Below are 13,518 nucleotides of genomic sequence, written 5' to 3' on the forward strand. Positions count from 1 at the left end.
CAATTTATTTAGGAAGAAATTAAATACTAAGCCGAAGCGGAGTCGAGACAAGACATAATCAGCCAACATGGCCGCGCGCAGCGGAGCGGAGGACAGTCACAGCGAAGACTACGATTTTCACGGGGGTAGGGGGAAAAAACCATGCAGGGCTTGCTCAGATTTCAAGGCTTGGGCTAAAAGCAAGGGTGGAACAGTTCCCAAGACAACGGTAAGTCGGTGAAGGTGGTTTACTGGCACAGCGGTAGCATCAGTCCGTTCGTTCTCAGTTGGCGCGGCTGATGTAATGCCGATCGTTGTTTGTTTGCCGGCGTTCGAGAATAACATTCAGAGCTACGACTAAACTACTGTTGTTAACGGTGTATCGAATATGGACACCTGTGCATATAAGTATCACGGAAACTTAAAAATGCAAATGGCTTCTTTCTTACGTGCTCTTTGCTTCGGCATCTCTGTGTCGTCTGCTACGACTTGTAAATTGTTTCGCAAAACCGTCGCGACTTGCACGATGTGTACGGACGCCTGCTCACGTGCATTTGAAGCACAGAATCGTGCGTACTTGGCACCATGACTTAAATGACGGGTTAGCTTCCCTGTAAACGCCTTTACCTGGTTGCGGTTAACATGTGACTGTGGGAAAACGTGTTAGAGATAACACTCGCATGCGAGGAGCTATGTGATAAGCAATATTCGCACTGACCTTGCATTTTTGTGTCGCCGTGTTGAAAATGCGCGTAACGTGTCGCCTTTCGTATATAGTATCTGTGTTTGTAATCTGGAGAGCGAAATAATATTTTTTTTTTATTTCAATAAATAAATGCTTTCGTCTCTAAAGTGCTTAAACTTATTCCGCTGAAAATCATGAAACCGAAGAGCTGCTGGAAGGATAGGATCTCTAGGTGCACTGGATATTAATGGTGACGAAATAAACCAAGAGTTCGTGCCGCAATTGATGTTGCATAAAACAATATTGCTACACTACCCTGCTATGGAAATTGGCAGATGCAGCACCGTACAGCTAAATAACATATATATAAGTAAAATTAAAGAAGGGAGGTACAAGAAGGTGCCAGAGGCAGGTTAGAGCTCATTGCGGCGCCTGTTCATGTCTTCTGAGATGTCGTACAATAGTGCGCTCCTCTTTGACCCAAATTCTGTGCAGGCCTATCGGTGCGAACATTTACCACATGTGCGCATGCAGTCAAGCGCTTCTGACGAGTATAAGATGACTAAAAGGAAGATAGCTGGCACACGGTTTAGCTCGGGCAACCGCAAAACATCCTGCGAAAGTGCTTATGAGAAACGGTTTCAAAGTTCTGTTTTGAAGTTGTCGATGTCAAATGCCAAAAGTAGTTAATTAAAGGACTATAGGCACCAAATTTTGGTGGCATTTTTCTTCTTGGTAATGATGCGTAAGCCGTTCCTGTATATTGATCGGAACGCAGTTTTTCCGTACGACCACTAAAAATTTATTATTGAATTTTATTTTCTCGCCAGTTTCGGTTTGAACAGCCGAGAGATGATTGCGACGTCACAACCAAGTCTTGACGCGCGGAATGAAAGAACAGTGATATAATCGACGAATCTTCGCTTGTAGTGATTCATGTTCTTGAGACAGGCGGGCTGTATCATTGAAGTGAATTCAAGCGATACAGGAATGATTATGTCGCTCTATTTTCACCCCTCATGCGATCTAGACTTGACTTTGACATCACAGCCACCGATCGGCCGTTGAAACCGAAACAGGGGAGATAAGAAATTCGATTATAAATTATTCAGCAGTAATAGGCGAATGTGATGTGATGATCCGTGTGTGTCTTAGGCATCATTGCAAAGGATAAAACACGAACCCAAAAATTAGGTGTCTATAGTCCTATACTCCTGCAACCAAGCAAAAGATCAAGCAGGTTTTCGGAAACGGCACTCTACTATCGATCATATCCATACCATCAACCAGATGATAGGAAAATGCTTGGCATATAACCAGCCCTTATACATAGCATTCCTTGATTACGAAAAAGCATTTGACTCAGTAGAAACTGCGGCGGCCATGTATCTATTGCGAAATCAGTTGTGTAGACTGATATATATATATATATATATATGAAGGAAAGAAGCCAACAGTCGGCGAGGCCAAGGAAAGCGTTGGGGATGGTATGTTTATGTCATTTATTTTTTTAATGTTTACTTCGATAACCACAGAAATTAGTAATGTAATCTGTTTAGGGGAAAGATAATTAGACACAAAGTAGAAGAAAAAACAACGTGCCGATGGTGGGATCCGAACCCACGACCTCCGAATAACGCGTCCGGTGCTCTACCAACTGAGCTACATCGGCCGCTGTCCCCCCTGCTACTTTCGTGGGTATTTATGTTGTCTGTATACGAACCTTGAGAGTGTTCACCAGCGCCACCCTCAGCCATAGCGGCGGACGTGGGACGTCCTTTGTTGCCGCCAGCGTCACGTAGAACGTGATCAAGAGCGAGGGCGAAAGCTGTGCTAGAACCCTCTTACGCTACCTATGGCTTCAAGACTGCCAGAACCGAGACCCCCGTAAGCTACAAGCAGATCAATCAAGGGGAAATGAGGGTGCTCGTTATAATGCATGAAGGAAAGAAGCCAACAGTCGGCGAGGCCAAGGAAAGCGTTGGGGATGGTATGTTTATGTCATTTATTTTTTTTAATGTTTACTTCGATAACCACAGAAATTAGTAATGTAATCTGTTTAGGGGAAAGATAATTAGACACAAAGTAGAAGAAAAAACAACGTGCCGATGGTGGGATCCGAACCCACGACCTCCGAATAACGCGTCCGGTGCTCTACCAACTGAGCTACATCGGCCGCTGTCCCCCCTGCTACTTTCGTGGGTATTTATGTTGTCTGTATACGAACCTTGAGAGTGTTCACCAGCGCCACCCTCAGCCATAGCGGCGGACGTGGGACGTCCTTTGTTGCCGCCAGCGTCACGTAGAACGTGATCAAGAGCGAGGGCGAAAGCTGTGCTAGAACCCTCTTACGCTACCTATGGCTTCAAGACTGCCAGAACCGAGACCCCCGTAAGCTACAAGCAGATCAATCAAGGGGAAATGAGGGTGCTCGTTATAATGCATGAAGGAAAGAAGCCAACAGTCGGCGAGGCCAAGGAAAGCGTTGGGGATGGTATGTTTATGTCATTTATTTTTTTAATGTTTACTTCGATAACCACAGAAATTAGTAATGTAATCTGTTTAGGGGAAAGATAATTAGACACAAAGTAGAAGAAAAAACAACGTGCCGATGGTGGGATCCGAACCCACGACCTCCGAATAACGCGTCCGGTGCTCTACCAACTGAGCTACATCGGCCGCTGTCCCCCCTGCTACTTTCGTGGGTATTTATGTTGTCTGTATACGAACCTTGAGAGTGTTCACCAGCGCCACCCTCAGCCATAGCGGCGGACGTGGGACGTCCTTTGTTGCCGCCAGCGTCACGTAGAACGTGATCAAGAGCGAGGGCGAAAGCTGTGCTAGAACCCTCTTACGCTACCTATGGCTTCAAGACTGCCAGAACCGAGACCCCCGTAAGCTACAAGCAGATCAATCAAGGGGAAATGAGGGTGCTCGTTATAATGCATGAAGGAAAGAAGCCAACAGTCGGCGAGGCCAAGGAAAGCGTTGGGGATGGTATGTTTATGTCATTTATTTTTTTAATGTTTACTTCGATAACCACAGAAATTAGTAATGTAATCTGTTTAGGGGAAAGATAATTAGACACAAAGTAGAAGAAAAAACAACGTGCCGATGGTGGGATCCGAACCCACGACCTCCGAATAACGCGTCCGGTGCTCTACCAACTGAGCTACATCGGCCGCTGTCCCCCCTGCTACTTTCGTGGGTATTTATGTTGTCTGTATACGAACCTTGAGAGTGTTCACCAGCGCCACCCTCAGCCATAGCGGCGGACGTGGGACGTCCTTTGTTGCCGCCAGCGTCACGTAGAACGTGATCAAGAGCGAGGGCGAAAGCTGTGCTAGAACCCTCTTACGCTACCTATGGCTTCAAGACTGCCAGAACCGAGACCCCCGTAAGCTACAAGCAGATCAATCAAGGGGAAATGAGGGTGCTCGTTATAATGCATGAAGGAAAGAAGCCAACAGTCGGCGAGGCCAAGGAAAGCGTTGGGGCCAAGGAAAGCGTTGGGGACCATCCCCAACGCTTTCCTTGGCCTCGCCGACTGTTGGCTTCTTTCCTTCATGCATTATAACGAGCACCCTCATTTCCCCTTGATTGATCTGCTTGTAGCTTACGGGGGTCTCGGTTCTGGCAGTCTTGAAGCCATAGGTAGCGTAAGAGGGTTCTAGCACAGCTTTCGCCCTCGCTCTTGATCACGTTCTACGTGACGCTGGCGGCAACAAAGGACGTCCCACGTCCGCCGCTATGGCTGAGGGTGGCGCTGGTGAACACTCTCAAGGTTCGTATACAGACAACATAAATACCCACGAAAGTAGCAGGGGGGACAGCGGCCGATGTAGCTCAGTTGGTAGAGCACCGGACGCGTTATTCGGAGGTCGTGGGTTCGGATCCCACCATCGGCACGTTGTTTTTTCTTCTACTTTGTGTCTAGTTATCTTTCCCCTAAACAGATTACATTACTAATTTCTGTGGTTATCGAAGTAAACATTAAAAAAATAAATGACATAAACATACCATCCCCAACGCTTTCCTTGGCCTCGCCGACTGTTGGCTTCTTTCCTTCATGCATTATAACGAGCACCCTCATTTCCCCTTGATTGATCTGCTTGTAGCTTACGGGGGTCTCGGTTCTGGCAGTCTTGAAGCCATAGGTAGCGTAAGAGGGTTCTAGCACAGCTTTCGCCCTCGCTCTTGATCACGTTCTACGTGACGCTGGCGGCAACAAAGGACGTCCCACGTCCGCCGCTATGGCTGAGGGTGGCGCTGGTGAACACTCTCAAGGTTCGTATACAGACAACATAAATACCCACGAAAGTAGCAGGGGGGACAGCGGCCGATGTAGCTCAGTTGGTAGAGCACCGGACGCGTTATTCGGAGGTCGTGGGTTCGGATCCCACCATCGGCACGTTGTTTTTTCTTCTACTTTGTGTCTAATTATCTTTCCCCTAAACAGATTACATTACTAATTTCTGTGGTTATCGAAGTAAACATTAAAAAAATAAATGACATAAACATACCATCCCCAACGCTTTCCTTGGCCTCGCCGACTGTTGGCTTCTTTCCTTCATGCATTATAACGAGCACCCTCATTTCCCCTTGATTGATCTGCTTGTAGCTTACGGGGGTCTCGGTTCTGGCAGTCTTGAAGCCATAGGTAGCGTAAGAGGGTTCTAGCACAGCTTTCGCCCTCGCTCTTGATCACGTTCTACGTGACGCTGGCGGCAACAAAGGACGTCCCACGTCCGCCGCTATGGCTGAGGGTGGCGCTGGTGAACACTCTCAAGGTTCGTATACAGACAACATAAATACCCACGAAAGTAGCAGGGGGGACAGCGGCCGATGTAGCTCAGTTGGTAGAGCACCGGACGCGTTATTCGGAGGTCGTGGGTTCGGATCCCACCATCGGCACGTTGTTTTTTCTTCTACTTTGTGTCTAATTATCTTTCCCCTAAACAGATTACATTACTAATTTCTGTGGTTATCGAAGTAAACATTAAAAAAATAAATGACATAAACATACCATCCCCAACGCTTTCCTTGGCCTCGCCGACTGTTGGCTTCTTTCCTTCATGCATTATAACGAGCACCCTCATTTCCCCTTGATTGATCTGCTTGTAGCTTACGGGGGTCTCGGTTCTGGCAGTCTTGAAGCCATAGGTAGCGTAAGAGGGTTCTAGCACAGCTTTCGCCCTCGCTCTTGATCACGTTCTACGTGACGCTGGCGGCAACAAAGGACGTCCCACGTCCGCCGCTATGGCTGAGGGTGGCGCTGGTGAACACTCTCAAGGTTCGTATACAGACAACATAAATACCCACGAAAGTAGCAGGGGGGACAGCGGCCGATGTAGCTCAGTTGGTAGAGCACCGGACGCGTTATTCGGAGGTCGTGGGTTCGGATCCCACCATCGGCACGTTGTTTTTTCTTCTACTTTGTGTCTAATTATCTTTCCCCTAAACAGATTACATTACTAATTTCTGTGGTTATCGAAGTAAACATTAAAAAAATAAATGACATAAACATACCATCCCCAACGCTTTCCTTGGCCTCGCCGACTGTTGGCTTCTTTCCTTCATGCATTATAACGAGCACCCTCATTTCCCCTTGATTGATCTGCATATATATATATATATATATATATATATATATATATATATATATATATATATATATATATATATATAGTTGCTGCACAGCTACCATGGTTTTGTATATAGAAAGTAACAAAATTCCTGGAAAGAAAGCTACCTGGCAAGGAGACACGATCTGATCTCCCCAGTACTATTTACAGCTTGCTTAGATGAAGTATTCAGATACAATTGGAATGGGAGCAGTTAGGGATAAGGGTAGATGGAGAATACCTTAGTAGTCTGCGTTTTACTGATGACATTGCCTTGCTAAGTAACTCAGGAGAGGAACGGCAAATAATGATCGGTGACCTAGACAGGAAAATTAGAAAGGTAGGCTTGAAAATCAATATGCAGAAGACTAAAGTAATGTTAAATAGCCTCGGGAAGGAACAGCAGTTTACGTTAGGTAGCGAAGCACCGGAAGCAGTAAGTGAATATGTCTATTTTGGACAGGTAGTAACCGTAGATCCGGACTATGAAAAGGAAATAGGGAGAATAAGATTTGGATGGAGTGCTATTGGCAACGAATCGCAGATTATGACTAGCAGCTTATCTGTGCTTAAGAGGAAAGTATGCAACAGTTGCATCTTACCTGTACTCACCCATGGGGCTGAAACGTAGAGGCTAACGAGGAGGTTTCTACTCAAGTTAAGGACAACGTAGAAGGCTATGGAACGAAAAATGGTAGGGGTAACATTAAGAGATAGGAAGCATGCAGAGTGGCTCAGAGAAATAACTCAAGTTACTGATATTCTAGTGGAAATCAAGGAGAAGAAATGGGCATGGGCAGGACATGTAGTGCGAAGAAAGGATAACCAATGGTCGCTTAGGGTAACAAACTGGATCCCAAGGGAAGGAAAGCACAGCATGGGGCGGCAGAAAATTAGGTGGGTGGATGAGATTAAGAAGTTGGCAGGGGTCAAGTGGATGCAGCTAGCACAGAACCGGGTTAATAGGAGGAAGATGTGAGAGGCCTTCGCCCTGCAGTGGGTATACAGGGTGATGATGATGATGACATGTGCACCAGTGGCTTTATCATGTTATACTTTACTATTATATATCATCTGCCACAGACACGCTTATGAGTAAGAATTTGGTTGATGAAGCTTGCAAGACGCTTAATTCAAATTAGCCTAGTAGTGCTTTTGCACCAACGAGGGCTTCGGACAAACACGCCTGCGGTACGGGCGCAATGAATAAAGAAAGCAAGTCATCCTCATTTATACTACAACGGCTGCACGACGACTGCAGATCTCCAATGCTACCGGCGACCAGAGGCTGCCCTTGCAAGGCAGCCATGGCGCCTTCATTTCGTATGCGTGTCGCTCATTGTTGTTTGATAGCGCCACCCATTGTTTGCACCGGCCGACTGAAACAGGCGTGTAAAATTAGATTTCGCTGAGCTTTTCATTTTGAATTTTGCGAATGCGTAATTATCATTTGCATGCTCTTTCTATAGTTCTTTTTTCCAAGGTGCGTGGGACACACCAGGAACTTTTTTTCAGCCAGAATAATCAGATGTAAAAAAAAAAAAAAGATATGTGTTTGTTGAAGTGAGTGCAACACAGTTTATTTTTAAAATAAAGGGCCCTGGATGTAAGTGTTTTGAAGCTGCCGAAAATGTTCCAGAGAACAACAACAACAACAACAAAAAATAAAAAAAACCTCTAAAGCATTGACGAACTAAACCCACAATAAATAATTTATTGCCACTCTCGGTCTGACTGTCGAAGAGAAACAATAGCGATTCCAGGAGATTTGAAGGGCGCTCTTCGTATAGGTCGGAGTGAAGTTGAGTGAAGTTACACCGACGCTACTGGAAGGCGAAATTTTACAATTGAAGTGACTTTTGCGTGTACTTGTTGCGCATTTTAAACCGAATTGGCTTGCGACATAGCTAATACTATTGCAAATTTCTGTAGACTTAGTTGTTGGCCTATAAATATTCTCGATTTAAGCGCATAATTTTCAACAGGACAGTACACGCCCAAAGAAAGGAAGAAGGAAGGGAATAATGACGAACACAGCGCTGACCGACAACTGTTTTATTTAAAGGTGCACAAACAGCTCAAATTCTTTCAGACGAGGTAGAAAAGAAACAACGCGTCACATTTTTATTGCAGATTGAAAACCACACCTGGAAGGATAGAAGCATGTTATATCCAGAAAGCTGGTTCTGATTGTGTTAGCAACGCATCGGTCCTAATGTATAGCGGAGAGAAGACGTTTCTTTCAAAGTTCCGTCAATAAACGTGTGATACGTTGTTTGCAGTTTGCTTGTGAGTTCTGCCGGGAGAATCGGAAGACGTGCTTGAGATGCTTGGCGGAGCTTTCGGGGCAACTTTTGTCAGTTCTCTTTTCTCACAGGGCCGCTCTGCGCATGCGCGCCTCCGCGTTTTCCGCTGCGTTGGCTGGAAAAAAAAAAAAAAAAAACTTGTGCTGGGAGCTGCTATAAACTGTTAGCAGTGCTGGCAAAAGTGTAGCCTTTCGCACTCAAGCTTTCTTGAAGGTAGTATTCGCGTGTTTATGCAAATTATGTGCTTGTGCTGTGAGACCGAAATGAAATGATCAGTTCGATTTGCACACAACAGGTGGCTCTAGTAGGACTGCCGCCATAAAGTCGCTTGATAATTGCCGCCATTACAGGCCTCTGAAACGCCAACCGCTCCTGCGCTGCTTGCGTCTCGTGTTGAGTGCTTTCTAGACAGCTGTAAATGGCAGTGTACGATTAGCTCTTTGTGTGTTGTCTGGTCTCGGCCTAACAGCGCCCATGAACAAATCAAAATATTTTATCTGCGTAATTTCAACCGTTGTATATGTAACTATAGCGTAATTTTCTTTTCTTTTTTCTTTTTTTTTTTTTTTTTTTACTTCGGCTTATACGGCGTTCAGTGCCCAAAAGCGAATCAGGCTGGGAAAAAAAATATATAGCAAATTATATATTTATGAACGGTTTGTGGAGGATTATCCTTTCGTAAATTAAAAAAGTTCGCTACATAAACATTCGCTTTTAATTTCGGCCCGATAATGCATAAATGTATGTTCGATGTATACACACGCTCGAGAAAAAGTACCTGGCCTAGCGGTATCAAAGTTTACCGTTCTTCTGCTTTATCGTTCCAACCGCACACGAAATCCTAATATGAAAATAAATTATTGATTCGTCTTCGTTCACCAATGCCTACTCTGCCAAGCCAGATTATTCTGTCGTGTGTGCGGTCTGCGCATTGGCTGAACGTCTACAGTTCCTAATATGGATGAGTAGAAATGCGTTCACCTTTAAACATAATGAAGCGCGGAATTAGAGCTCTGCTATTAGATGTTTTTATCGCGGCCATGCAGCAAGTACGCTAACTGCGACCGTACGGCGAGTGCTGCTGGGAGCACGGCAAAAGTTGCAGCTATAATGCAGAGTAACCTATTAATTAGAGCCAGTTAACTCAATCAGACGTCGGGTATGTTTTCTAGGTCGTGCAACCAGAAGTACGTTCGAACGAAACTAGTTATAAGAAAACGAATGGTTGCACTAGATAGAGGATGGAGAAACTTCGTTGGGGGCAAAAATAAGTTAATGCGGAATAATAATCAATTAGAGTCAATTAGGTCAATCAGACGTCGAACTAACCATGGGGGTAATGTCGACTTCCAGGAGTAATCACGTGGTACCGAACTTCCATGGGGTTTTAAGTCTTAGTGTAACGTCACAAGCAGGAAGCCTCTTCTTCTCCCGTGTCTCTTTTTCTTCTGCAAAGAATACTTACGCATTCCCTCATTGCGGGTGCCAAACTTTTTTTGCATTACAATTATTATTGTTATGTAATTATTCAACAAAAGTCATGCGTACAAATGTCGACATTAACAGCGTGGTACAAGTGAAAAATTAGGATAATTTGCAATTAGAGTTAGTGAACATTGACACCGTGTGCTGTGCGATGGCAATGTACGTTAAGGAACTCCAGGTGGTCGAAATTGTCCGGAGCCTTCCACTAGAGCGTCTCTCTTAGCCTGAACTGCTTTGGAATAGAGCCATCCAATGCGGCGCTCTTCATAAGCTGAGTTGCTCTGGGCCGGTGAGCCCCATAAACTGAAACAAATTGGGAAGACAACGCAAATTTTGTTGTAGAACGCCAAAGTTAAGGTAGAAAATTTTGATGACGCCGCAAGTTACGAATGAGGAATAACAAATATCGCTGGAAGCGGATGTAACTATTCAGCCGTATATGTATTTTTTCCCCAAAAAAAAGTTCGTTGTTGTGGAGATCGTCAAGAGATGAAAATACAGTATCGATGGCATCTGTTCTAGACTTGATTAGAGCAGCTGGCTTGATGGTCAACATCACCAGAAGAACGGTATAGGAACTTTTGGCTACCTCATCGTTACACGCTGCAGCGCAACGGGGTTCCTCACACTGAATAACAAAAACCTAACGAGTCTGAAGAGGTTACGCCAAGTTTCAGAAAAACAGGCGCACATGGTTGGGATGATGTGCAGTCCGCACTGCGTACAAAGCTACGGAGGAGCCCCAAGAGCAGCACAGAGCGTCCACCCAGCTCCCTATCCGTCTCCTAGATGGATGCACCTGTCCGGTCAGCATGGGGCTGAATTTTGTGACAGCGGAGACCGGTTCGTGTAAAACCTCATCAGCCCAAGCACGCGTTGTTCCGTGTTAACAGCCAGCTCTGCCGCTGTATTTCAAACTTACTTCATTTTGTATTTGTTTGGCTTTTGTTGCTTGGCCTAGCGTCTTTTTTTTTTCTTTTTTTTTGCGGACTCAGTTCCACAGCCGAAAAGAAAAGCATAAACAGGCTTCTTGATCACAAAAACCACACTTTGACTGTTGTTACATTAAAAAAAAAAAAAAAAAAAAAGCGCTTGAGAGTTGCCTACCCGTCTAACACAGAACACCATGATGGTGGCTTTTTTCCTGAGCCTAACCCTAACGTTCTTGGAATAGTTTGAGAACAACGTACACACACTCCACCGCGAAACTATTCGAAACACGCCTTTCGCGCGCTGAAGACAAGCACAATGTGCGACATTACGCTGTATGCGGACTAGGGAAAAGCACGTGAAAACAAATGCTATTTCCTGCTTACTAAACGACCCCTCTCGTGAGGCTTAAATTGAAACTAAAACTACGTACATCTATGGATCTTTTTTTTTTTTTTTGTGTGTGTGTGTGTTAAAAGTGAGATGGGACGGCGCGGAAGCCTGGCATCGAGCTTTTATTTATTCATCTATAATAATTCAATAGAGTTCGTTGTTGGGATAGTTGGTGTTCGCTGTGTTCGTCCCACTATTCCTTCTTTTCTTTGACGGTGTGCCGTTCCGCTGAAAACTATGAGCTTAAATGTATTGTAATTATTTATTCAATTGGTTATTCTACCGAACATCAAACAATGCGCTCATGGTTTATAATGGCTGTTCGTGCAAGCATCGTCAGATAGCGCTGTGGAGCGCAGGTGCGAAATTGTATGTGAAGGCGCCAAGGAAAAGTACCCTGCTCATTAATGGACTCATGAAGCTGATTGGTAAAATTGCTGAAATTTTTTTTTTTTTTTTTTGATGGAATAGTTGCCATTGCTCAATCGCAGGACCATGTACATTGTTCACAAAGGGAGCGAAGAAACAGTGTGCGGTTATTTAGTTATACAAACTGTCGGTTCAACCTGGACCAAGATAGGAGTGGATACAACATACAACATCAAATTTGTGGCAAACGCACACCAACAGGAACAAATATTTAATAAAATGCCGCCAATAAACTGCGGTCAGTACGAAAAAGTCAGTAAGGCGTTCCGTCAATATAATCTATTGTTTTAAATATGTGAAAAAAAGATAGAAAACTGTCCTCGAGATTATGCATTTACAACTTTTGTGCCCAAGACACCAGGAAAAAAGTCGAACTTGAATTAGTTTTAAGGATTAATCTCTCTTGAGCCTTTGAGCATATTCTAACATGCATTCGGTTAGTTTATTTCCTCGGCGAGTCAAACATTAAACTAACTAAACAAATAAATAATAAATAAATAAGTCGTTAATTATTTAGTTAAATAAACTTTTTGCACCGAATGAGACACGAGAAGACGAGAAACCTCTACGTTCTTGGCAACCTTGTGGTCATTTTATTCCTTGTTTATATTTTGAGTGAAGTTCTGACTCGGAAAAAGTTATCGTTGGACGATATCCTGCTCGTTCGCTTATTAGCCGCACTGCGCTTTTGCTGCATACAAACCCGCGCATCTTTTTGCTTACGCCGGTAACCAGCGTGAGCGCACCCACTCGGGAGAAGGCCTCTCCCATATCCCTCCAATCGATCCGGTCCTATGCTAGTTGCACCCACTTGACCCCCGCAAACTTATTATTATTATTTTTTTTATCCGAGTGTACATTAATTTTCTGCCGCCCCTGCTACGTTTGCCTTCCCTAAGAATCCACTTGTTGCCATTCGCGACCATCGGTTATCTTGTTTTCGCATTATACGTCCTGCCCATTATCACCCGTGAATAATTAATTAATTTTTTTTTTGTGCGCACACTCCCAGACACCCTTAGAGTGAGTGGGGGCAGCTGTTACGGTATCGAAGGAAATACCCTAGACATGCGTCGCAAGCTCAGCCGGAAGTCAGCTACCTGCAGTGACAGAAGGGGATGGCTGTTTGGTTTCCAGCTTTCGCTGGTTCAAGCCATAGAACGGGTCGGAGTCCCAATTATGAGAACTTCTTGTTGGGCTAGTTGGTGTCTATTCATCATAAGTTAAAGGCGCCAAAACAACACGCACACACACAAGAAAAGAAGGCACTCTGTCCCGTTCTTCTTTTTTTGTGTGTGTGCGTGTTGTTTTTGCGCCTTTAACCCAATTATGACACCCATGCATGCCCATTTCTTCTTGATTTCGACTAGAATGCCATTAACTCGGTTATTTCTATGGCCCGCCCCGAGCCGGTACAATTGCTTGTAAGTGTAAAAGTATGGTGTCAGGGGCACCATGACATTGCACAACTCACAGCTACTGCCGTGCTTCAACGAGGCAGGTTGCAGAAACGGACTGGACGAATGAACAAGACTACCAGCTCTTCTGGTCCACCAGCATGGCGTCCAATGCGACGTTGGTGCAATTCTTGCGGCACTTCTGTCAGACTTCCCTTTCCCCACGTCCCTCTCTTCCGTCCTCCCCACAGTTTGTCAACGATCGAGTCGCGCTGTCCTTTATTCCACAG

At 44.8% G+C, this 13,518-nt stretch overlaps 1 protein-coding gene across 1 annotated transcript in view; it reads left to right on the forward strand.

The window, feature by feature from the left end:
• Positions 1 to 65: 65 nt before the first annotated feature.
• Alr (Evr1_Alr domain-containing protein Alr) overlaps positions 66 to 13,518 on the forward strand; it is a 36,355-nt gene continuing 22,902 nt past the window's right edge. Inside the window, exon 1 of the mRNA XM_084604644.1 lies at positions 66 to 208. Within this exon, the coding sequence (XP_084460770.1) occupies positions 68 to 208 (141 nt within the window). The 5' untranslated portion in view covers positions 66 to 67. The remainder of the gene's footprint in view (positions 209 to 13,518) is intronic.

The sequence above is a fragment of the Amblyomma maculatum genome, chromosome 5 (genome assembly GCF_055883805.1).
Source record: "Amblyomma maculatum isolate TAMU_Amacu chromosome 5, ASM5588380v1, whole genome shotgun sequence".
NCBI classification, from domain to species: domain Eukaryota; kingdom Metazoa; phylum Arthropoda; class Arachnida; order Ixodida; family Ixodidae; genus Amblyomma; species Amblyomma maculatum.